Here is a 26,263-nt window from a genome sequence, read left to right on the forward strand (position 1 = left end):
AAAAAAAAAAGAAATATTGTATTATAAAAATAAGGCAGTGGAGAAACAAAACTATATGTGGATTATAAGTAGGAGTTTGTTAAAACAAACTGCGATAATTTGTAAGGATTACAGCTGAAAATAACAGAGGAATTAAAATAACAAAAGAATATATTTTCATTATAATTTTAGTACATTTTAACACTTACATATTTTGGTATAATGTTGAGAAAGAAAATACTGTTCTTTAAAATAAAAAAATTAAGACTCTTAAGACAAAATTTAGGTCACTTTACTGACCCTGCTAGCTTTTAGACAAGAAGGGACATTGTTCATGTTTTACCTTTAAACTTTTCTTGGAGGCTCTCTCTTCCAGGTGGATTTCTGAATTTCACATTTTTATCTGTCCACCAAGCGATACCTTTTTTCTTCAAAGGAATTGGTATAGGCTTGGGATCAGATTCATTGGCAACCAGAAACAATTCTAATGTATCTAAGCATAAGAAATGGAAGATATTACTAATATTCACTAAATATTCATAGCATCTGATTTACTCTATAAGAAACAAGAATCTGGAATTTGTTCCAAAAGTAGTTGTTCCAAAAGTAGTTGACAGAGAAGGCATAGGGATAACAGGTATTCTTTACTCAGATGTGAATCAACTTTTGCAATTTTAGAATTCTAGATGCATAGATGGACTTGTCTTCAATTACTACATACCCAAGTCACTTTCCTGAATGACTAGTTGATGTGTGAGAAGACCATAAAAATGAGTACTAATTCAAATACAACTGGAAGGACATCTTTCTTACTGCTGCAATCCTAACAGCTCCTGCTGATCCATTTTTCTATACTTAGTACTCACCTCTTAAAACACAGTTGGTACAATGAGCAAGTCCTTTTGAATGTGTTATACACAGAAACCAGGGACTTGATGTAAAAACACATAAAATATTTCTGAAATGCCAATATGTTTAAATGACAATGGTTTTGGTGCACTGGATTAAATAAATTATTCAAGTAAATTTTACTTGTTTCCTTTGGGAACTTTTAATATAAGTACTAGAAACTTTGAAATCGTTTGTATTTGTAGTTCAAACTGTATATCTATCAGACAATGTGTATCTAAATGATCAACTGCAATTTCCCTTTAATGGTATAAATCAGGGAAAGTGACTCCGTGGCTTTTATCTTCTTATAAGAAATTGGAAGAAAATTCTATTTTTTTTTTTCAGAGATAGAAATTCATTCTCACAAAAGAATGCTCAAAAGGAAACCACAGGGCATTAAGATCCTATTCATTATCTGAGTAGTTATCTTGAAGGTGAATTTCCACAATTCCTTCACATTGCTAGACTATTACATAGTGTCCTAACTGCAGTTTCCTAATCATCTATCTGCATGGATGTTTATGTCTAGCATACCATTAAACATGCTGTTGGCAATAGCTCCACAAGGAGCAATTGGTTTGTCTTCATTTCTTCGATAAGGTTCACATTCCTTACTTGGATTCTAGTTTTCAAAAGGAAAAAGAGAGAGAAATTATCATCTAGGTCTCTGGAAAAATGATGAGCTAGTCCTAATAACTAATTAGAACTGCTAGCCTTGTATTTTCCCCACTCATAAAGTATATGATGAGTCTGTAAGGAAAATTAGCTCTAAACTAACATATTTAAATACTCAAAATATTAATATTATAGTAGTTTTAAATAAAATGTTTTTTTACCTGTATATAGCTATATATGACTTAGCAACTTAATATTTTAATTTTCATATAAACACAGAAACCACAACCACAAAGATTTCTGATTGACAAAAATTAAATGACCAGTTATCAATGCAGCTGTGATACACAATAAAGGGCATAGTAACCTGGGAATAAAGGCACTAGACATTCTAGCTTCTTGATAAACTTGTTCTCACTTATAAAATGAAACACATCCAACACTTCAAATTTTGTAATTTGGAGTTAAACCTTCATGTCTAAAAAAACAGAAAGGACTAACCCATAGCAGTCTACAGCAATGCTTACACTGTGCAGCATGCTGGCAAAGCAGAGCATGCACTTGCCCTTCAGGCTTGGTCCTGACTCGTTACTTACTAAGGAGCTCAAGGACAGGGAACAGTTGAAGGGTGTATCTGAAAATATGCCTTAGCACTTCTGGAACACTCAGGCAAACCACAGTAATTAATTTAAGCATTTAACAAATCAAGGTAATCTCAGTTTGAAAGTTAGTTTATATGTGTAAGACATATATACACCACATATAAACAAACTCTAGTTAACCTCTTGGGCTGTTCTACTACTGACTGACTTGGTTTGTATTTGCACTGTGTTTATACTGAGAGAAGCACTATGTGCACAGAAAAGAGGGTGGGAAACATAATAGGGGTCTTATAATCTCTTCAGTATTCTGAATATTTTGAAGAAAACTGATTTCAGCAAAAAGGGCTGGACATATCTTGGAATCACATCAGCCAACCTCAGAGAGGCCTCCTCCTGCAGATAACTGCAGAACTGATAGAGAGACCCACAGCTGGACAACGTGCTGAGAGTGCGAGAACTTGGAACACTCAATCCCAAATAGAATGCCTCAATCAAGCCTCCCAGCAGGGCTCACATAACTATGTGGAAGAGGAGGCATAAAAATTTTAAGAGCCAGTGGGGATAGAAGACACCAAGGAAACAGTATTTCGTATGTACTAAAAACCATGCAAGGTGCCAGAATCAAACTAACATAGAGGCTGATGGAAGGGATGAAGGTGGGCCAGGGGGTGGGGAGAAATCCCAGTTTGTCCTCATGTTAATTCCTAAAATAAGAGTTGTTACCAGGGGCCAGGTAGTGGTGTTGCACACCTTTAATCCCAACTCAGGAGGCCCAGGCAGGTGGATCTCACATACTACACACAAAACACACAAAATATTTTCATAACAAATAATATTGAAAAATATTAGTGTGCTCTGAGCTACAATATAAAGTTTTACTAATTCAAATTGGTTTTCATCCAATTAGCATCTACCAAAAGACACTTACACATCCAAAATACTAGACTCATCAAAATCCCATTATGAAGAGATGAAGCCAAACTCCCAAGAAACGAACAGGCAGTAGTAGAATCGAGAAGTTATTTTGTGGGCATTCAAAAAAAACATTTTAACTAAAAATTTGTTAAAACTAGAAAGTACAAGTAATTCTTTTATCTCCTGTAAGATTATTAAATCTTTAATAACAATTCTGGATGAATATTTACAACATCTTTTTACTTCACTATGCCACTTATCTGTATTTCACCATTCTACTTACAAGCAAAGCACTAGGGTCTCCATTTAACTGGCTATCATCTCGAGATTTCACATAACGCCGATGATTTTGATAGAAATTAGACAGTCCATAATACATAAACACATTACCCTAGAGAAAACAGAAAGGGGAAATTTTTTAACATAAAATTTAATATTTGTTTTATATTTATGTAAAATGTAAGCAATTCATACTTTACTGGTTTACAAATTTGTGATAAACAGGTACTGAGATTAAGTAGCAACTAAAATTGTATAATTAAATATAAATCAACTCATAGTAGAGCAACTATACTCTAGTTCTTAAATTCCTAGGTAAGTTTTAAAACAAGGGGAAAATATTACCACCTACAAATCAGGAATGGACTAAGTTCAAGGTGCACTCTATTAACTGGCTTAGCAAAGTTATTTACCAAGTACTTAATAAGCACTGGGAGTGCAGCTCAGTAATAAGTGTTCGCCTGGCATATGCACATGTGAAGCCCTGAATTCAATCCCAACACCACAAAACATAAGCAAGCAAACAAAAAATAAAGTATGCAACTGTAAATAAAGTTCAGCTATTTTTAAACTTCTAAACTATCCATCAAGTATTATGTGCAGTCTGGAGAGATGGCTCACTGGGTAAAGAGATAGATTGCTGTGTAAGCATGAGGACCTCAGTATGGATCCCAGCACCATCATAAAAAGTCAGGTATGGCAACATTCATCTATAAACCCACAGATGAAGGGCAGTCAGGGAGGAGACAGGCAGATTCCAGGAATTTGGCTAGCCAGTCTAGCTTAAATGAGAAGCTCCAAGTTCAGGGACAGACTGGTCTCATGAAATAAGGTGACAAAGGAAGACATGCACACCACATACTACACATGTACATGTACACATATATGCACAAAACACACACAAAATATTTTCATAAAAAAATACTGAAAAATATTAATGTGCTCTGAACTGCAATATAAAGTTTTACTAATTCAAATTGGTTTTCATCCAATTGCATCTACCTTTCAGAATGATTAAACTTTTGATTTACTGTCCAAATAAATTATAAGTGAAATGAGAATATACAATTTCACAGGATGCTATATATACTACTTTTTCCTATTTATTAAAATTTATGTTAGTATGCTAAATATTTCATAATGACATTTTTAAACATATATTTTACTTTGCCCATGACACTTCCTCCTGTCTTGTACCGGTTCCCTTTTGCCCTCCAAATAGTCCCCAGGATACTATAGACTATTAGCAATTACTAAATTAGTAGTTGTGTGCCACGCACACTTTGCGAGACGGCGGTATTTGAGGTGTAAACTTCAAGGAAAGTCAGTCTCCTGCCTCCACATTGTCGCCTGGCACCCCAAACTCAGAGGTGGCCCAGATATGTCCTCGTACTTGTATGCTAGGGGCCCACCAAGATATCATTTCTTAACAGCTAGAAAAAGAAAATTCGGACATTGCTCCCTGACCTTCACCAATGTTCCAATGTCCTAGTCAAACCCTAGCTTGGAATGTTAAGCCATTCTAACTAATTGCCTCCAGCATTGTGGATAGGGCACTGAAGCTCACAGAATGAGAGACTTATCCCAGGACATGTACTACTGCTGAACCACTCCTAGGAATTAGCAAGAGACTGTCTCTACTTCCCCAAAAGATTAACATAGCGGGCGTTTTACCTAGGATGGGCGGGACCTTAATCTGAGAGAGAGAGAGAGAGAGAGAGAGAGAGAGAGAGAGAGAGAGAGAGAGAGAGACTGTCTGCAGCATTTAGCATTCTAGATTGAGCATTCTAGATGCAGCAGTCTGCATTCAGCATTCGGACTCACTAACACTCGGACTAAAACTAGAATTTAGGTAGAGTAGCAGCCCCCCCCCCCCCCCCGGCCCAGAGCACTTGGGCCCAGGGGTGGGGGGGGCGTGCAGCACCAGTCGAGATTCAAGAGATTGAGCACTCGAGATTCGAGCATTCAACATTGAGGACTCGAGATTCAAACCTGTACCCTCCTGGCTCGTGCACCAGCAGCCCCCTGGGACTCCGGCCAGGACCATGCAGCCTGAACCTACTCGGAGCCTGGGAGTGCTGCACCAGTCCAGAGGAGATGGCTGATGTTTTAGATCCAGTGTGTTTTAGATGGCCTCAGATGTACCTTGATTACTGAGCTGCCAGATTTTTCATTTCTCTTTTGCAATGATTGTAAAAGCCTCATGTCATTTTTGAGAAATACACTCAGACCTCACACCATTCGTGTCGAGTCTGTTTGAAAAAGCCGAATCCCGTGCACACCTGGCCAGAACCCATCGTCCCACGGAACAAGGGACCCCGAAAGAAAACCCAGTCCGTGGCAGTTGTGAAATACACTGTTATAATATTTTATAATAATAATCAAGAATGGTACTCTAATAGAGGTAACCTCAAGATATCTTGGAAAAAAAGAGTAATAAATATAAACTGAATTAACTACAAGGTGATTAAAACTGTTATAGGTTAAAAAATGTTATTTTCTGCTTTCTGATTAAAGACTATTTTTATATTCATATTTTGAATTAAAAGAAATTCTCTAAACACAGAAGTGTGTTATTTGGTTTGCTACTTTCATAGACATTTAAAGACTGAATACTGAAGGATTTTGGTTAGAAGCTTGTAATCCCAGCACTTAGGAGGCAGAAGAAGAATCATTAATTCCAAGCCAACCTGAGCTACACTGCAAGTCTAAGGTCAACCTAGAATACCTGACATCATGCATCAAAATGTAAATAAATGAATGAAGATACTGACTGTTAAATAGCAAACAATAAAATTTTTCATTCTATATAAAAGGTGTTAAAATGGAAGTCTTTGGGTGAATTGTATCAAATTGTATGACAAAAACATGATAAATATGTTTAAGAAAAAAGAATGGCATCTCAATTAAGAACAATAGGAAATTCAATTTGTAAACTGAAAGAGATCCTCCTAATCAATTATGATATAAAACTAACTTTTAAGTTTCTTGAAATGGTTTTAGTCCAATTCAAAATCTGTGAAGAAACAAACCTACAAAGACAAAATGGTCACTTTAAACAGGAGTTTTAAGTGGGAGCGGAGGGGGGAGGTATGTTTGTTTGTTTGTAGACAGGGTTTACCTGTGTAACGGCCCTGGCTGTCCTGGAACTTTGTAACTAGGTTGGTTTCAAACTCAGAGAGATCTACCTATTTCTGTCTCCCAAGTTAAAGTAAATGTTTTGAATAGGGAGGAGATAACAGAACCTCTAAGTTATCACTACGTATAGAAAATCTGAACGAGGACACTCAAACCTTAGTATGTACAGTGACAGCTTTGCTTCCTGAAGAATGTTATTAGGTTCTTTTGTTATTTTTTGTTTTCTTTTGTTTTGTAGTCTGTAGCCCTGGCTCTCCTAGAACTCACTCTGTAGACCAGGCTGACCTCAAACTCACAGGGATCTGCCTGCCTCTGTCTCCTGGGACTAAAGGCATGCACCACCATTACTACCTAGCTCTTAAAAGAATGTTTTTAAATTCAACTTTCAGGTATAGGGTAGAATAAACTGGTCTCTCTCCAAGCCAATTCTGAAATTTTATGTTCTTTCACATATGCTCATTTACCAAAAGTAGAGAACAGTATTAATGTCACATAGGTACAAAAACACATACCCACATGTGCACACAGGGTGGGGTCCAAATACGAAACTATAAAATACCAATAAAGGTTTAATAAGTGCTTGATTTTTGGGTACTGTTTCAAACCTCAAAAATAATTCAATTAAGCCGGGCGGTGGTGGTGCATGCCTTTAATCCCAGTGCTTGGGAGGCAGAGGTAGGCGGACTTCTGAGTTCGAGGCCAGCCTGGTCTACAGACTGAGTTCCAGGACAGCCAGGGCTACACAGAGAAACCCTGTCTCAAAAAAAAAAAAAAAAAAAAAAAAATAATAATAATAATAATAATAATAATAATAATTCAATTAACTAATGGGATGATCAATGTTGTCTTAAGAAAGACTTCTTTTAATTTAAAGTAATTTTTAAAATTAAGAACAATTTTAAAAGGCTAAGAATTTATACCATCTAAAGAGAAATCAAAGTACCAAGAAATAATTTTAAAGTACAAGCACAAGAAAATTATAAACTTGACAAAAAATTGATTCCTGCCCTTTAAAATATGGATCGTGAAAATGAAAATTCCTTAAATTTTGTCTACAAAATACTAAAAGGCAAAGAATTCAAATAAATACACTTAATTACCAGATTTAGTTAATTAATGATGCGATAACCAAATATATAGAGCGATCTTCAAATGTCTATAGATTCCAATACACTAAGCTGATATGTCAATATAAGTTATAAAAAAAACCCAATACTATTATTTTTTAAACATGCCTTTCCAAACAGATTACTTGAAACACAGACCTCAAATGACTGTTCCAGTGTGAAGTTAATGATACAAGCACAAGATGTCACATTCGGAGATAAACATTTATTGCAGGGGCTGGAAGGTTCTGTTCCAGTGTAATCAATCTGCAAAAGAAAAATAAGTCAACAAAGCACTATAGACAAAAACTCCTGTTGTGTACTTTAACAGTATGAGGCATTACATAGTGAAGAAGTTCCTCTTTGCTCACTGTTGTTCACAGTCCTCCATTTTCACCCAAAGAAATATTCATATGGATAAAATTGTAAACACAAGACTCTACACCACATGATGTGTAAGATGTACATGCCTGTAAGGTCTAAACTACTGAGACACTGGGAGAGGCATGGAAAGCTCTATGTTCAGACCCCCACCCTTTGTGGTTCTTTCAAGAACCTTCCTCTTCCCAAAGTGTATGGCATCTGAAATGAGGATCTATCTTGTGAGAGGCAGGGAGAAGGGATCTTGGGAGCCCCCCGGCTTTGAAGCAATTAGTGTGTTTCGCTTCGGGAACTACTCTGTATGTTTCTAATGTGAAGCCAGTTACTAGGGAGTATGCTTTGAACCTGTGGTATCTGATGCAACTCTGTCAGAACTGAATTGTTCAATACCAGCTAAAGTCAGAAGTCCTGTTGTGGTACCCCAAATTTGTTTGTTTGGTTTTTTTCCATTATAAATAAGAGAAAGATTTAAACACACTTTATTTTTTAAGAGAATTTTAGTAGAGCTGTCTGTGGATGCACACACAGGCTGTCCTTTTGTTACAGTTTGGATAGTGCGTGTCCCTTCAAAAGTGTCCATGTGTTAGAACCTTGCTCCTTGCTGGAGATGCTGTTTCATGATGTTCTGGGAATTGAGAAGTGGACTGGATAGAAGCACGTTTCTGGGGCATAAGGTCCTTGGTATCACCTTATCCCTGCAAATTTCCTCTCACTGCTTCCTGCTTCACCAAGTGAGTGCCTTCCGCTACATATTTCTGCTACCATAATGCTGTCTCGTTTCAGACACAGAAAAAAGCAAGCTATGAGGTGAATGTCTGAAGCTGTAAACCAACATGAATAAATATTTTCTTCCTTGAGTTTTTTTGGTCAGGTAACTACTCCACAGTCAACACCCCCCCCCCCAGCAGTCTATTACAACAATACATAAACACTGGCATTATCATCACCTAAAGTTTAAAGTTCACTTTTGTTTGAAAATCTATAGGTTTAAACAATATATAACGATATGTAGCCTACCATTATACTATAAAATCCTTTAACTTTCGTTTACCTATTTGCCTTCTGTATTAAACCACAGGAAGCACTGACCTTTTCACTGCCCTCAGAGTTCTGTCTTTTCCAGAGTTGGAGACATACTACAGGTAGCCTTTTCATACTGGCTTATTTCACTTGGTAACCAACACTTCAGTTTCCTCTCTATCTTTTCAGAGTTTGATGTACTATAGTTTATCTATTCACCTACTAAAAGGCAGGACCAAAATGATCTTGAACTCACAAAGATCCTCTTGTCTCTCCTTCCAGAGTGCCAGCCTAAAGGCCAATGTCTGTGACTTATGTCACTGGTCTATAGTATTTTGTTCCAGCAGCTCCAGCAGGTGCTTAAAGCCCTCTGCATCTTCTCTGAGGAGGTATCTAATCAGGTCTTGAGCTCATTTTTATCAATTTTTATTTTTTTCAATTTTATATTTTGTCTTCTTTTAGGTAACAATTATCAAGTATTTAAATTAGTTTCTGCCAGTCTATGACTAATCTTCTAAATCTCTTGATAAATTAAGAGTTTTATGGTAAACAGTCCTACATGTTAAAAAAAATTATCTTTATAACTGAGAAATTTTTAAATTAAAATTTATACCTAGAAAATAGAAACACCATCTAAATTATACAGTGAGATATTTTATTATTATTTTATTTTTTTTTTTTTTTGTTTTTTTTTTTTTTTTTGAGACAGGGTTTCTCTGTATAGCCCTTGCTGTCCTGGAACTCACTCTGTAGACCAGGCTGGCCTCGAACTCAGAAATCTGCCTGCCTCTGCCTCCCAAGTGCTGGGATTAAAGGGCGTGCGCCACCACCACCCAGCTGAGATAATTTTTAAAAACCTCCAATAACTTAAGAATGTTTGGTGTTATCAAATTGTTACATAATGTTCTGTACAACTGTTTCTCACAGAAGCTTATTTGTCAACTAGTAGAACATTGTTTTAATTTCTTCTTATCACTGCAGATGTCACCAATAAGCAAGGCATGTAACAAAAATTAAATGAAGACAGGAAAGCACAAATGAATTTCATTAGACCTGTGTGCTACAACTCTGTACAAAACCTGTTTGTACATATTATTCCACTTACATACCAAATTTATGTCAAGATAAACTACAAAGGAAACTACACTTTTGATTTTACATTTCTTTCTCTTAAGACTTATCTAAGAAATATAAATAGAAATTTCTCAAATCATCTTAATTTGATCACCACTTGTGCAAAGAGTCAGATTTCACTTAACTAAACAAAAATAATTTGATGGAACTGGAAATCAAATAATATAATATCAGTATAATAAAACCTTAACATTTTATTAGGATAATTACTAAATATCAAATAATACTTAAAGTATATAGCTATAATACATTAATCATAAACTGTTGATTATAACTTTCAAAGTGCATTAAAAGTTACATCTTTTAACTTCAGGTAACTCTGAAAACTGTTTTTAAAAGTTATTATAATTAACTTTTAAATTTTAATAGGAGCAAGGAACACTACAAAGTACTAGAACCATATAAAGTAATGTTATAGTATACTGTCAGCAGTTGACAGCTTTCCTTTATACACATTATTTTATCTGATCTTCACCAAAATCCTACTATGCTACTACCTCCATTACATAAAAAGAACATGTTCAGAAACTTTCCCAGTGCTAGTATAGAATTCAAGCTCTCTGACTCAAGCATGCTCCTTCTGCTAAAACCACCTTTACCCAGTCTATTCAACCAGAAGGCAGACTTCATCAATACAAGATAACTGTCAAACTGGATAGCAGAGAGACAATCACTAGCAAAAGAATCTACTACTTTTTAGAAGAAACAAGAATCTGAGCAGATCCAGAAAAAGAGAGATAGAAAAAGAGGCAGCACTGGAAAATAAAGACAATGAGAACTAACACTTTACATTATGGAGAATTTTCATGATGGAAAGCAAAGAGATAAAGTTAAGAAGGTAAGTGAGCCATAACAACACACCACATTTTACTGACTACCGCTATCACATGTGCTCTGTCAGCCATAGGTGAACTTAATACAAGTCATCTTAAAGAACTGGGGCTGAAGAGACAGATGACTCAGCAGTAAAGAGCTCTTCCAGGAGACTCAGCTCGATTCCAAGTACCTCAACCACTGGTAACTGTAGCTCTAGGGGATCCAAGGCCCTCTTCTGACCTTCCTGGGCAGTAGGCAAGTATATGGTAAACAGACATGCCTGCAAAGCAAAATACCCATACATATAAAAATAAAATAAAATAAATCTTTTTAAAAGAAGAGTGGCCCTGCAAAGTTTGTTATTATTTTCCTTATTTTAAATTAGGACAACACTTGGTTCATTCCCTTATACCAAAAACCCTAAGCACCAAAGAGAACAAACAACAATAAACTAGTCCTTAATCAGTTGGATCTGATGCTATTTTGGATAGGTAAATGTCAGAAATGACTTACATTAAAAGGTGTGTACATAAGCACCGAAATGTGGAATTGCTGCAGAGTGGTGGGGAGGGGGGTATGGAGTAGTCCCCATACATCTAGAGTGAGAAATAGTTTCTCCCAATCACAAATATCATACTTCTACTCTTATGCCCCAGGCAATAATCTCCATATTATGCTGAGCCCAAGTCACTCTTTACAGTTAAGTGTCATTATGTCACTTTGTAAGAATGATCCCAAAAGCCAAACTTTCCAGGTGCTGCACCAAAGAACCTCAGACTGAGCCCTCTGCCCCCAAGTGTCTTTTCCTCACAGCTGCTGCAAAGCTGAAAGGCCACACAGTTCTCACAAAGAAAGAGTCCTCTACCCTCATACAAATCCCACAGTGTAGGACCCACGGCAGCTAACTTCCCTATCCAGTCTCCGTGACCTGGTCAGGTAGCACAGGCTGCATAAATAAATCCTACAGCATTTAGTTCAGGGCCTCCCCCTTCTAGAGAACCCTTTCACAGCAAATAGTTCACTCTGTTTAACCTTCTACCCAATCCTCCTAAGAGTTGACGTGAGACTAATCTCTTAACTGGAGGTCCACTGGTACTCTAGAACCCTCCTTCTTTTCTCCCTCTCCAAATGCTACAAGTAAGCCCTAAGGAGAGGGAGATAGAGACACATGTTCTAGTTGGCCCAGTGGTTTTCTATAAACTGTAAGATAATATAATGGAGAAGAATTAGAGTTTTGCTCTTCTCTCAATCACACTGTAAACAACCTATTTACCTTCATCAATTTCAGTTCATTAATTTCTTTTACAGTATCAGGTTTATGGACCTTTATGTCCAAGGAATGACTTAGCTATGCAAAACTGTTTAATAGCTTCCCATCACATAGCCTGTAGTCCTAATACTGGCCCATGTAATGTACGCCCTTAACTGTTTTAACCTGTATTTATTTGCCCCTTCTCACACTGCCACAGTGGCTTCTTTTTTGTTCCTCTTTCTATTAAGCACTCCTTCCTTTCCCTTTCTACTTCTGCATGGAGTAGTCTTCCCTCGCACATCCACACCATTACTTAGGGCTCCTTAACACATACCATTTTGTTTATAATAAAAACCACCCTTACATTATAAGAAACTGAAACTTTTGTGGGAAGTCACAGCCAGAGTTAATAAATACCTTAAGGTCACTTGTGACAGCTATCCTACTGTGTACTCAGCCTGTTTGTTTAACCTGCTTTTAAGAGAACAATGTAGCAATCAACTTTACTTGCCTGAGATTTCCCATGTAATCAACTTTTATAGTCTAAGCTAATGGATACGTAATCTCAAGATATGCACTTTTTCATGGCCCTGACCTAGATCAATGCAAGTATATAATTTGCTGAAATCAACAAACATGGAGATTAAAAGCAATCTTCTAAAATGAGTATCCACCATAAATATTGAACACAATACTTGGATACTGCTTGGTAAACAAAGATATTTGTAGTACTGTTTGTTGTCTGGGTCAGTTGGGAGTCTTTTGAAATCAGTGACTTAATGCCCTTGTAAAACTCTAAAAATTTTTTGTAAAGTATCCTTCATTACTTTCTGTGCTTTTCAAAAGAAACAAGGGAAAGCCCTTAGTTAGGAACAGATATACATGAACAGACACACAGTCCTACAACAGACAGATACTCAGAACAGACACAGATACCGGTACAGGAACAGATTCACAAGACAGCCTTCTGGCAGGCACAGATTCACACACATGCAACAGACAGAGAACAAGAGACCAGAAGCATGAAGTAAAGAACTCAAATCTGGATTTGCTCTTGGTTTTAAAGGACTCCAAGAGAAGTCCTTTTATTTCTTTCCTTAATGCAACACCAACGCATTATTGTTAACTCTGAGTTAATCACTAATGTGTTTTAGCCATGCATTATTTAAAGCTATAAGCCATCCTTGAGCCTTTCTCTTTTCTCCTGAGCATTTTCTACCATCCAGCAATACTTCAGAAGCAACAAATTAAGGAGTAAATTAATGATGGATAAGACTAGACAACATTGGGCTAGAGTTTGAATTTGAATGCTTAAAAGTACCTATTGTTCTTACAAAGGACCATGGTTTGATTATCAGCACTCACAACCATCTGTAACTCCAATACCCTCTTCTGATGGCAGGCATCAGGCATGCATGTGGTGCACAGAAATATATAATACGGGGGCAAAATACACACACATATTAAAATAACAAATCTAAAAAAATGTTTTGAAAAGAACAGATGAAGCCGGGTGGTGGTGGCGCATGCCTTTAATCCCAGCACTTGGGAGGCAAAGGCAGGCGGATTTCTGAGTTCGAGGCCAGCCTGGTCTACAGAGTGAGTTCCAGGACAGCTAGGGCTATACAGAGAAACCCTGTCTTGAAAAACCAAAAAAAAAAAAAAAAAAAAAAAAAAAAAAAAAAAAGGTACAGATGAAGTTATCAACTAGTATATAAACCCCTTCTTTACAAATAAACTGGAAGCAAATACGTCAAAAATTCAATTGCTCACCCAAAATAACGTAATAGTAGAATCACATAAAATTAGTAAACTCTCAAAGTGTTAGTTGTTTTAATAGTAAACAGAATTAAGGTGGGATGTTTTAATAAAAAAACGTATATGCTGAATATATTATTTTTAAGCAATGATACTCAATATTTTAATATTCCTTGTATAGCATTTTGATCATATATACATATATGTATATATATGCACACACACATAGTTTTCTAACTTATAGGCAAAACCACATACCTAATTTGCTCTTAACATAAAAATTAACACATAATCTATTTTACTATTAAGTTCAATTCAATACTAAAATCAATATAAAACTGCATACCTAAGCCACTGGGCTATCACATCTAAAAGACCCAATTCTCATTTGGTTGATATACCATTTTACTAGACAGTAAATATTTCTACAACCTTGTAATGCAGAGACTGACTACTGATAAGCTCTCATCCAATTTTTATAACACTTTTCTTGTTAACGGAATAAAACTAAAATCTCCAGTGTGACTTGGAGCTAGTGTGACTATGCTACCAAGTAGAATAGGTACAGTTTAGAAGCTTCCAAGAACCTTCTTTAAAAGGCCTTTCTTTAACCCTTTGTCAATCCTTCAATCTACACTGCTGTTGCTCAGAAAAGATAACCAGAATTCTGGCCTCCAATCTGAACTGGAGCTTGAGAATTAATCTCTACGATTGTGAAGGCAGTAAGCTTCAGATAGAGAACTCTGTAAAACAGAACCACCGTGTTATGTTCCTAAGGCATTTGAAATGCAATGAAAATCTTGACTACTCATGGTTGAACCAAACCCTAATGGATATATACCATGTCGATCATACCTGCTGCCAAATGCTAGAAGCAGAGGTTAGTGAGTTGTTCTATGCAAACTTAGAATGCTGAGACAAATGAGGATAATGGAGGCCCAGCTCACAAGGCTTCAGAGGGAAGAAGGACTCTATCAAGCACTGGGGTCATTTATGAGATATTTTGGGCAAGATTTTCTTTTCTGCCTGTGTTCTGAGAATTAAAGTTTAATTTAAAGATAATCTGATTTGTTTAGCAGAGGAAATTTCAACACAGGATGGCATTGAAGACGCTAATATACAAACATCACATATATGAAGGTGTGATATATACAGAGATCAGCACCACTATACACAACCCTCCCATGCAGCACTGAGACAACAGCAGAGTGTTTTCCCAGGTCAACACAAAAGGCTAATATAACTGTGGTCCAAGGTAACCTGGGGTATTTCTGAAGCTGGTAGCAAAACTGGCAACATAAAAAAGCACCCTCCATGTGATAATAGTTTTTGAAGGCATAAGAGAATGCAAGATGATGTCATGGAGAGAAACTAAAACAGACAACATGTGTCAGAGTCCCCTCAGAGAAGCCCCGAGAAGCTACTATATGTAGCTGCAGAACTGAAAACAGTTTCAATGGAGACTCCAGGATCGTGAGGATGCCAGAACCTTAGGGCATCTGTCAAGGCCAATTAGAAGGCTATTCTAAAGCTTTGGAGCCCCACATTACTTTACAAGCCCCACCCAAATGCTGGACACACAGCTGGAGTACTTGATGTTTTCCTGCCAGATTTTTATTTTGCTTTGGTATAACTGTTTTATACCAAACTGTTTTATGCCCCTGGTCCTTCCTTTTTGGAATAATCATGTTTGCTTTGTGTCATTATAAGCTAGAAGTATATAACTTGATTTTTATTTTATAGGACCTGACAATTTAAGCTTTAAATTTTTAAAGCTAGAATTTTTTAAGAGAATGAGAATTTACAGTTGAATGCATTTTAAATTATGAGGTAAATATTAGAGTTGGTGGACAAGGACTATCATGCTATGGCTTAAAGGTGATGTTTTATTCATCAGGTTGACAAGTAGGAGAGTTGTGATGGTTAGTTTTAGTCATCATCTTGTAGTCTAGAACCATTTGGAAAAGGAATCTCAATGAGTGGTTGTCTAGACTGGGTTGCCCTGTAGTTATGTCTGTGGAGAAATGTCTTGAACAGGTTCACTGATTCAGAAAGATCTAGCCTAAAGGTTAAAGTATCAATCTCTGTGTTTAGATCCTGGATTATATAAAAAAGGAAAAAGCAGATGAATACAATCATGGATGCATTCATTTCTCTCTGTTCTCAACTGTGAACATGACTATTTCAAGTTCCTGCCACCTTGACTCAGCTGCAATATGGACTGGAACCTAGAAGTGAGCTAAAATAAACCCCCTCTCTAATTTCCCTTTGTCAAGGTGTTTTATTACAGCAGGAAACAGAACTAGAACACATGGCTCTACCACATCCAGCCAAAGTTTCTTTCTTTGAACTACTCAGGAACATTCCGCATGTGCCACTTGCAGCAATGCTTAGTTTTCCTGTGTTATTTCTTTTCTTTGTTACTCCCCTACCTAGAATTTTTGTTTTGTTTTGTTTTGCTTTGCTTTGCTCTCGGAGGTGGGGGGTGGGGTGTAGACAGCCCAGGATAGTCTCAAATCTCTATGTAGCTGAGACTGGCCTTGAACTCCTGGATCCTTCTGGCACCCACCTCCTAATTCATAGGACATAATACATCACTATGCCCAGCTTCTGTGTTTTTGTCTTCTAGCGCTGGGGATTGAACCCAGGGTCTTACACAACTAGAGAAGTACTCTGTCATTGAGTGACATCTGAATCTCCAACTACTTTAAGTCACCCTACCTTCCCTGAAACAAATGCCCTCTTCAAAAAAAGGAAGAAAAAAAAGTAGGCCGGTCATCGAACTTTTTCAATAATTTCCTATACCCAAAGAGGTACTCAGAATATGGAAAATACCCTAAACTAATCAAAAATCCTTGATAAACAGAACTCAATGTATGAGTTTTCACTATCAAATAACCACTACATCCTTTGTCAGCTGAAACTCAATGGGAGCTTGACCTAATAAAATCTGCCACACTGAAGTAACACTCCTTAGTTTTCAAAAGACCAAGTTTACTAGGGAATAATAGTTCTAAACATCAAAGGAAAAGAGGCTGCCAAGTAAAAGTAAGGACACAAATCCCCTATTTTGAAAATTAACATATTTTATGTCAAAGTTCCGAATACAGTAAGCATAAGCCTTTCTAACTACTTAAACCTTAATGACAAAACCCCAGAGGCAGTACGGACAGATGTGGATAATGAGATTAGTTGAAAAGTTATCACATTTCTCATCTTTGTTCCCAGACAACTGTGAATGTTCCCCTAAGTCAGAGTAACATTTCTTCTTAGTTCTAAATTCTAAACCATAGCCTCCCTATTCCTTAGAAAAAGACTGAACTTAATGTGGTGATAAAGAGGAATTTGAAGGACATGCACTTCTGCACTGTATACAAGGAGAGCTGGAAACTTCTACTTTTTGGATGTAGATTTATCTGAAAGGAAATCAATATAATACCTAAATAGGTCATCACATAACAGGATGCTGACTAATAAGATAGGTCACTTTAAGTACTAATCAGATTACAATAATGGGGACATTTTAAGTACTTTAAGACTTTTCTGAAGTCCTTAGAATGAGTAATTCAACACAACTATTTTAGTAGCGCATGCTAAATTTGCCAGTACATTACTTTAAAATGCTAAACCAGGGGGAGAGAGGTAGTTTTGTCTCTATAAAAGGCTAGAAAATAAATATTTTAGGCTGCAGAGGCCAAAGAGGACTTTTAGTCCTTTTGAGAAAAGAGGGTTTGCACCTCTCTTGGCTAATAAAATTCAAGATATAATCACAATAGTTATATTTAATTTCCTGGTAGCAACATAGCTCCACTTATGAGAAGAACTGAATGATGGAAATACCCTATAAAATTAGTATTCAAGTTAGTGTTTCCTTTAACCAAACTACAAATGCTCATCTGGAAAACCAGTCTCAGTTTCTGCCCCCAACCCCCCCGGGGAAAAACAAACAAACAAACAACCACCACCACTCAGGCAGGTACCTACAGGAAACGAAAGCCCTATTATGCAAAGCTCTTGTCAAAGGTTCCCTGTTTAGTAACTGTAATATATCTGAGCATTAAAATCATTATGTTTCTTAGCATAAAAGGCCTACTCTTTAACAATTATTTTTTTTTAAAAAAAACAAACCTTTATCCTTTCTTGATTCTATGTGTACGTTTATGTAAAAACAAAGATTACTGAATGCAGATCTCCTTCAAGAACCTTACAATCTAAGGATTCAAACTAGAAAGGAAGAAAAACATAGACAGCATGTTTATCAGAAACAGGAAATAATCTGGACAAATAGCTGAGCGTAGAAAATTAGAGCTGTATTTTTTTTTCTTTTTTAAAGAGAGGGGAAGCTGGGAGTTGAGCAAAGAGGGGGCTAGTCCACTAGCACCAACATTTTAGCAATATTAATTTCCTGTCTGGGCTCTACGTATTAGTGTACCGTCTATCTTAAATGTTGTTTTAAATAGCACACCCAAATTTGACTGTAACCATTAGTTAAGTTTTCTTTTACTGTTTTGGACACTAGATCTATGCATTAAATAGACCACTTAAGCAATCTTGCTACCTCAAGCCTCCCCACAGTATCTAGGGCTATAGGATCAGGACATCTAGCCCAGCTCTCTAAGCACTGACTCACAATTGTACCACTTCACACTGATAATGCTTCTACAGAAGTTACAAAGACGGTACTTTGAAGTTAGTTGCATATTTTGGCCTAGCCAAGAGACTTAGAGGAGTCATTCATTGCCTTGTGGTGGGAACATGCTTGACTCTTAATTGTTGTCAAATTAAAGGAAATATTCAGTCTTTGCTGCAAATAATAAAGATATTAAACAAGTCTTCAATAAATACATTCATAACTAAAATATTTTAATGGTTAATAAAATTATCAGTGGTACTTTTCTAAAAATTTCATTTTACTTCCTAAATCAAAAAACCAACTAAGAAAGATTCATAAACTTAACAAGGAAAGGTGATAGGATACTAACTATGAGAATTAAAATATAAAAGTGGCTTTTCTAGGAAAATGTGAAAGGTCTATTAGCTTTACTTTAAATTTTCCAAGTTCTAAGCAAACACTTCAAGCCAAACATCTTGATTTATAAGTCTCTTCTGCCTGAGTAACCTAAATTATACTGCAAGTGGACTACTGAATTTTCAAAAAGAATATTAGACCATGTAAAAAAGAAAGCAGGCATCAGTATGGGTGAGAACTGCTCATTTCCCATTTACTTTACTATTTATTTGTTTGTTTGTTTATGTGATATAGTATCATCTTTTTAAGTCCTATTCTCGAATTCATTATGTAGACCAGGCTCAGAGATCCACCCACCTCTGCTTCCCACGTATGTGGGTGGACCAAATGGATATCTGATGCCTGCTGAGGCTGCAAGAGAACATGGGATGACCTAGAACTGTAGTTAAAGACAGTTGTAAGCAATCATGTAGATACTAGAAATCAAACATGGGTACTCTTACAAAAGAAGCCAGTGTTTGTCACTGCTGAGCCAGCTCTCCAGCTCATCCCATTTACTTTTAATAACCCTCACTAACAAAAGGCAGAGGAGCTTAGTGGTATAGCACTTCCTTGCAGCCCAGAGTTCAATCTCCAGCACACACAGAGAATAGAGAATGAGCATATAAACTTGTATGTCCCTTTTGGAAAAGCTCTCTAGGTATTCCTAATAACTCCAGACCTAATTTGAAATAATTTTGCTATATATCCAACACTCAAATTTAATCATTCTATCTGCATGTGTTGGTGTTAATACAAAATTTCCAGAACTCCTACCTTCCATTTCCTCTAATTTCAACTATGGTATTTTGAACATTGCATAGTTTTAAATCAAAATAAGGTTGGAAGTCAGAATTTCAGAAGTGAACAGCATCTGAAGGACCATCCACTCTAAATCTTTAGAGTGTTAAGAGCAGCTCACAAAAAGCTTGGGTTCTATCACCACCTAGAGTGAGAGCTGGAACTTTTGCTTTATACCAGCTCTTAACTCCAATGTCCCTCTGAGCAAACTACAATATACTCTTAAAATCAGGGCCACACTAAGCACAAGAAATTTCCATTTCACTAATAACTAAGCGTACAGAATCTTATTCTACTTCAGAACCCAAAAGTTTTAAAGAAAATTATTTTCATATTGTGGTAAACAGTACTAGTTTTTTAACAACTTAGTAAATATTCATACACAATCTAAATCATCACTGCTTACATCTTAATATCTTAAGTTTAAATAAGATGATTTAAATTTCTAATGCTTAGGAAGAATTCCATTATATTTCCTATCATTTCAGTAAGGATCTTAATGTAGTGTTAGGAGCTTACACCTCAGGACAATAACACTATTAAACAGTCTCGTCATACCTCAAGCTGATCGTTAGCTCTCATCTCCTGCTGATGGGTCATAACTCACATCTATTTTGCTTCTAATTGTGAAATCTTAGAAGAAATTCATTATTCTGTTTTATTTTAGAGATTAAAAAAACTAACCTTCAGAGAAAGTAAGTCAATTACCCCCAAACCTAAGCCAATTAAAGCTGCAGAGCTCAGAGTCTGGGTATGACAGGGAACAGAAGAGTTTTACAGCAGAGACTTTTTTTTTTTAAAGACATTCTGTAACATTTGTATAGTTTCCTCCAGTTGAACATACCTAATCTCAAAGTCTGCAATCCAAAACATTCTAAAATCAAAACTTTTCTCCTGCCCAACCTGTTTAGCCCAGAACTTCATTTACATTTTGGAGCATTTTGGGCTCCATATGAGTACTACCACAAGGCTAAAAACACGAAGATAAAAAATACATATCAAAATCATATGCTGTGAATTTGCTCTAGTCAAAACACTGAAAATAATCCTTAATAATTTTTTTTTTTTTTTTTTTGGTTTTTCGACACAGGGTTTCTCTGTATAGCCCTGGCTGTCCTGGAACTCACTCTGTAGACCAGGCTGGCCTCGAACTCAGAAATCGGCCTGCCTCTGCCTCCCAAGTGCTGGGATTAAAGGCGTGCACCACCACCGCCCGGCATAAAAAATTTTTAAAATACACTCTAGATACTATTCTTACTGTCATTAACACTGAAGCACTGTGCAGTTAAAAAAATAAATAAATAAATGTAACCACCTTACTTTAGCAAACTGGACAAAGGCACCAAAACTCCCTAGCTAAAACTACTGGAGACATCCAATTACATCACATATATGTAATATTTATTCTTAAACTATGACACAAAAATATATGTTTTCAACAACAGAAGAAAGCAAGGTTACTCAACATTGCTCTTGCCAGTTCAAAGACATGAAAACTCCCCTAAAATATGAAGGAGGACTTGCGGACGACCAATACTGTACGCCCCACAGTATTCACATCCTGCCCTTAACCCATCTTTACTGATGCGGATGGATAAAGATACAGTGATTGCTGCATCAGCACATTTTGTTTCCCCCGGTAGAGTGTTTCTATCATGTCTAAGTAGAATATTCCAAAAAAAAAGAGCAATGCCAGTGATATTGTTTATAGCTAAATTCCAACTTATTTCGTGTGGAGTCACTGATATGTACATTTTAAAAAATCAAGCAGGGAGAACTAGGACCAGTGGGGCATAATTAGAAATGAATACCGCCTAAAAACTAGCCAGAACTGAAGTTTCACGCTTTTAAACTATATCGTGGCCAACAACTAAAAATATCGAATTAGCTCAAAATTAAAGTTACTTGTGTGTGCCCTGTATGATTTAATCTCTTCACAGAAGAAATCAATACCTTTATGATTCCGGGGCCTTCACCCAACCACTTTGTTAATCTCGGTGTCCTGAAATAATCCCCACCCAAATAACAACAGTCTGCCCCAGTGAGCTGCCGCAGAGTTAAACACTTAAATCTAACTTTTTCTCCTCTTCTCTCCTCCTAAAAGACATACAACTCTACCTCTCCGAAACCCACGCAAAGCGCCTCCAAACTAAGTCTCGTCCACCCGACCTTCTAGCTTTGTTTCCAGCCAGGTAAACCGAGAGCAGAAGGAAACTAGCCCACAAAACTGCAAACTCAGAAAAGCCGCATAAGAAGAAACCGAGAAGGCACCAGAGGGCGGGGCCCGCCTGTCACCTTCTGTGAGCGGGGGTGGGGGTGGGGGATCAGCGCCACGCCCCTCCCTCACCTCGATCTCACGGATGTTGTTGGAGGTGACGAAGATGCCGATGCCGATGGGGATGAAGATGAGGCCGATGATGAAGAAGGTGGGCAGCACCGTGCCGGCCGTGAGGATGGGCTGCCAGGCGGGCAGCCGTTGCTGTTTGAAGGCCGTGTTATCCGGCCTCCGGGTCTTGGCGGCGCCCCCAGGAGGGCCCGTGGGCCCGCCGTCCACCTCCTCCTTCGCGCTATAGTTCATCGCCATCGCCCCCCGGGCTTCGGCTCGGCCACGTCCAGCTGGGCCGCCCAGGGGACCTGCCTGCCGACCCCGACAGGAGACGCGCAGTCGCCGCTGCCGCTACTGCCTCCGCCACCCGCGCCGCCACCGGGGAGGCGGAAGAGGCGGGACACGCTTCTGCGGACGGCCGCTGACCGGAAGCGGGAGTCTTCAGGAGACGCCCCAGGGAGGGAGAGAGAGGAAATAGGGAGAAGATTGAGGGACGAGGGGAGGGGAGGGGGAGGAGGATGGAAGGGGGAGGAAAAAGGCGGACGCACCCTGATCATCTGCCCTGTGACGACAAAGTGAGGGGTTTAGCCCGGGGGCGCGGCTACGTGGGCGCATGCGCGGCCCTGAGCGACGTCACGGCGTCTGCGCACTGGGACGCTAGCGTCTTCGCCTCCCCGGAGGACGCTAGTGTTTGCGCACACTTCCTGTTGTGGTCCTCATGGAGACCGCCGGAGCAGTCAGCTCGGACTCGGTGACCTGGGCTACCTGTGATTTCGGCGCTGGGTTGACTTTTCTTATTAAGCCTACGCCTCTTCCGAAGGGGGCTGTGGTGTCCCAGAGTCCACACGTTTAAAAGGTTGCAGATCCCTATTGAATTTTAACTCTCCACTCAATGTGCCGCTATGAATTTTACGTGAGGTGATCGGGGACCCATTTGATCTAAAAAAAAAAAAAAAAAAATCAATAATGCAATTTAGTTTAGCCCTCATCCCTTGCTTCTGATCGATTTTCACTTATTTTTCTGTCTCCACGTTGATTTGGGTAGGTTATTGTAAAACATGGACGTGATTTTTAATTTAGTAATTAAAAATCAGAACGTAATACCACTTGTTTAAAATGAAGTATTAGAGGCTGGTGAGATGGCTCAGCGGGTAAGAGCACTGACTGCTCTTCCGAAGGTCGTGAGTTCAAATCCCAGCAACCACATGGTGGCTCACAACCATCCGTAATGAGATCTGAGGCCCTCTTCTGGTGTGTCTGAAGACAGCTACATTGTACTTACATATAGCAATAAATAAGTCTTTTAAAAAAAAAAAAGTATTAGTTTTAACCTGCCGAGGAAATACTCGTTGAGACTATGTGTAATGCCAGCACTTGAAAGGTAGAGGCAGAGTAATTAAAAATACAAGGCCAATCTCAGCTACTAGAGAGTAAGAAGCCAGCGGGAAATCCAGAGACCTGTCTCAATAAATAACAATAATTAGTATCTCAGACACCGAAGCAGTACAGAGAATACAAAGTGTAGAATCCAACTATAAAGCATAAGATGCTAACTAACCTCCACTGACTGACTGCAGGCAGGATTTTTTGTTTCTTTTTGCTTTTCTATATTTTACAAGTTTTATGAACATGTAAATTTGTAATTTTACAAAAAATAATTATATAGCATCTACATTTTGAAATGGTGTTTGAAAATCCAGACTATCTGACAACAAATGCCTACTTTTAAAATTGTCTACAGTTTTGACTTGCTTGGGTATGCTCTTCTGTGACATTGGATTTCCCCTACCCCCAGGTTTTCCAGACAGGGTTTCTCTGTGTAGACCAGGCTGTCCTCAAACATGTATAAATCGTCTTGCCTCCTGGTGTTGGGATTAAAGGCCTGCACCACCACAGCCTAGTTGATCTCTCAAATTCTTTGTTTTCTTTTGTTTTGTTTTGTTGTTTTTTTTCGACACAGGGTTTCTCTGTGTAAGCCCTGGCTATCCTGGAACTTACGCTGTAGACCAGACTGGCCTCGAACTCAGAAATCCACCTGTCCTGCCTCCCAAGTGCTAGGATTAAAGGTGTGTGCCACCACCGCCCAGCTCTTTTTTTTTTTTTTTTAAAGGATCTGTGTGACATTTCTTAATGCTGTCAGATCAATAATCTGAAAAGTTGGTTTAGCGTTTGAAATATAAGTTTTATGTAGCCTTCATTTTTAAGTTCATTTACTATGTTATGCCCCTATGCCAGAAAGGAAAAAAAATGTAGAAGAATAACTTTGATAACTTAAGGAATGAAGAAAAGAAAACTAAAATGGTCGTTTTACTATTTGGCCAAAGTTCACACAGATTTGTAAGTTAAGCTCCTTCAGTACTTCAAGCTGCTTTAGTTCTTTATCATCTAACCCTTGGGTATCAAGGGTTCGTTTGATTCTACAGCTTAATTTTGCCTAGGAAAGTTGAAGATGAGAGCCATGGTTCTTAGAACATACCCTTATCCAAGACATAGTTTTTCTATGTGTAGCCCTGGCTGTCCTAAAACTCACTCTGTGGACCAGGCTGACTTCAAACTCAGAGATTCACCTGCCTCTGCTTCCCAAGTGCTGATATCAAAGGCATGCTGAGAGAAAGTCCTTAGTAGTTTGAATACTTTTCAGTATCCTTTTGCTCAACTCCCTTTCAGTTAAGCCTTAGCGACTTTGGTGGAGTAATATTTAAGGCATCTCCAATGATTTTTAGGAGGGTCGTGAAGACTTTGTGTAATACATTTAGTCTCCTGTATTTATTATTAAACCAGAGAGTCGTCTAAACTTGGTTTGAAAACTACTTTTAAAAATTAATCTTTTCTTAGCCAAATGGTGGTGGTACATGTCTTTCAGGATAGCCAGAGCTACACAGAGAATTCTTTCCTGGAAAAAAACAAAACAAAACAAAAAATCTTCTCCGTAGATGGTCGTAATGATGCACATTGAAAAATCTAGCACTTGAGAGGCAGAGGCAGAAAAGTCAAAGTCAGCCTGACTATATGAAATCTTGACTCAAAAATAAGAACAAAAACAAACAAAAGAAAACCTTTTCCTGGTTTTTCTGTAGTGTGCTTACTGAACTCTTAGAGTTGGATGTTTAAGAAACCTTTTGTCCTCACACTGAGAGCTTGTCTGGTTGGCCTGAAGTCACTGCTGTTGCCGGCTCTTGTGTAACCAGTCAACAGTCAGAAGTACTAGTCAAACAAGGTATTTTGATCTTGAGTCATTTAAAGGAAGGACAATGACACCAACTTCCAGAAATTCGAGTAGACAGCCTGCTAACTTAGTTTTAAGAATAAGGTTTCATTTTTCTAAGTGGAAGAATATACCTCCAGTGGGACCTCAGAATCCACATCTTCTGTTGCTTACTGTCTCTCATTTGATTATATCCCCAAGGTCTCATCAATTATAGACAAAAGCTTAGCTTCAAAAATAGTGCCATCTCTAGGTTGACAGCCAGCTGACATCTGTTACAGGCATAACAGAGAAATTAATTATTTAAAGGAGAATAGGAGGAAAAGAAAGAGGCTTAGTTTATTCTATGAAAATCATAGAGGTAGAAAAAAATCATACCTTTAAAAATGTTCTCTCATGCAGACCATTTTCAAACATAAACTTAACATTTTTTTCCATTTTGACATGTTTTAGATTGTTAGAAGGTCTAGCAGTGGGAGGTACATTTAGGTTTTTTTTTTTTTTCGTTGAGTCACTGTTCCCTATGAAGTTATTATTTTAAAAAAAAAAAAACTCCTAATTGGTGTGAGCTCAAGGGCCCTCCACCTACCCCACCCCTGCACTTAGCATCGAGCACTGAGAGATGCCTGCTTACCTCTGTCTTACTACATAGAGCTCAAAGCCAGAGACTTTTTCTTCATCCCTAAAGGTCCAACACTTGGCAAAAGGCTTAGGACATAAAACATATTCAGTCAATCTGGAGTTTACCTGGAGACTCTCAGTGAATTCACACTTTGGTGGAAGAGACCACCTGGCAACCAACCATGGAAACTGTGAGCTCTTTGCTCTATGAGTCTACAGGGGTTGTATGAGGCCCTTTTATGATGTCAAACACTAAGCTGTAGGGAAGGGAGTCCCCATTCAAGAGAAAATAGAATGATAACCAAAGGAGACGTATGCTAAATGCTTTAATACTCTGCGTTACCCTTGGTGATCAAGTTGTTTAGCAGGTTACATCATCATTGATATCTCCAGTTCTCTGAATTTGGAGGAGATTT

The 26,263-nt window shown here is 37.9% G+C and overlaps 1 protein-coding gene across 1 annotated transcript in view; it reads right to left on the bottom strand.

Annotated features, from left to right (window-relative positions):
• Window positions 1–22,558, bottom strand: part of Tmem30a (transmembrane protein 30A) — a 28,197-nt gene extending 5,639 nt beyond the window's left edge. The window contains exons 1-5 of the mRNA XM_031345183.1: window positions 22,043–22,558; window positions 7,685–7,792; window positions 3,286–3,393; window positions 1,405–1,492; window positions 323–472 (exon numbers count right to left, since the gene is read on the bottom strand). Coding sequence (XP_031201043.1) covers window positions 323–472; window positions 1,405–1,492; window positions 3,286–3,393; window positions 7,685–7,792; window positions 22,043–22,279 — 691 coding nt within the window. The 5' untranslated portion in view covers window positions 22,280–22,558. The remainder of the gene's footprint in view (window positions 1–322; window positions 473–1,404; window positions 1,493–3,285; window positions 3,394–7,684; window positions 7,793–22,042) is intronic.
• Window positions 22,559–26,263: the final 3,705 nt, after the last annotated feature.

The sequence above is a fragment of the Mastomys coucha genome, unplaced genomic scaffold, assembly GCF_008632895.1.
Source record: "Mastomys coucha isolate ucsf_1 unplaced genomic scaffold, UCSF_Mcou_1 pScaffold23, whole genome shotgun sequence".
NCBI classification, from domain to species: Eukaryota; Metazoa; Chordata; class Mammalia; order Rodentia; family Muridae; genus Mastomys; species Mastomys coucha.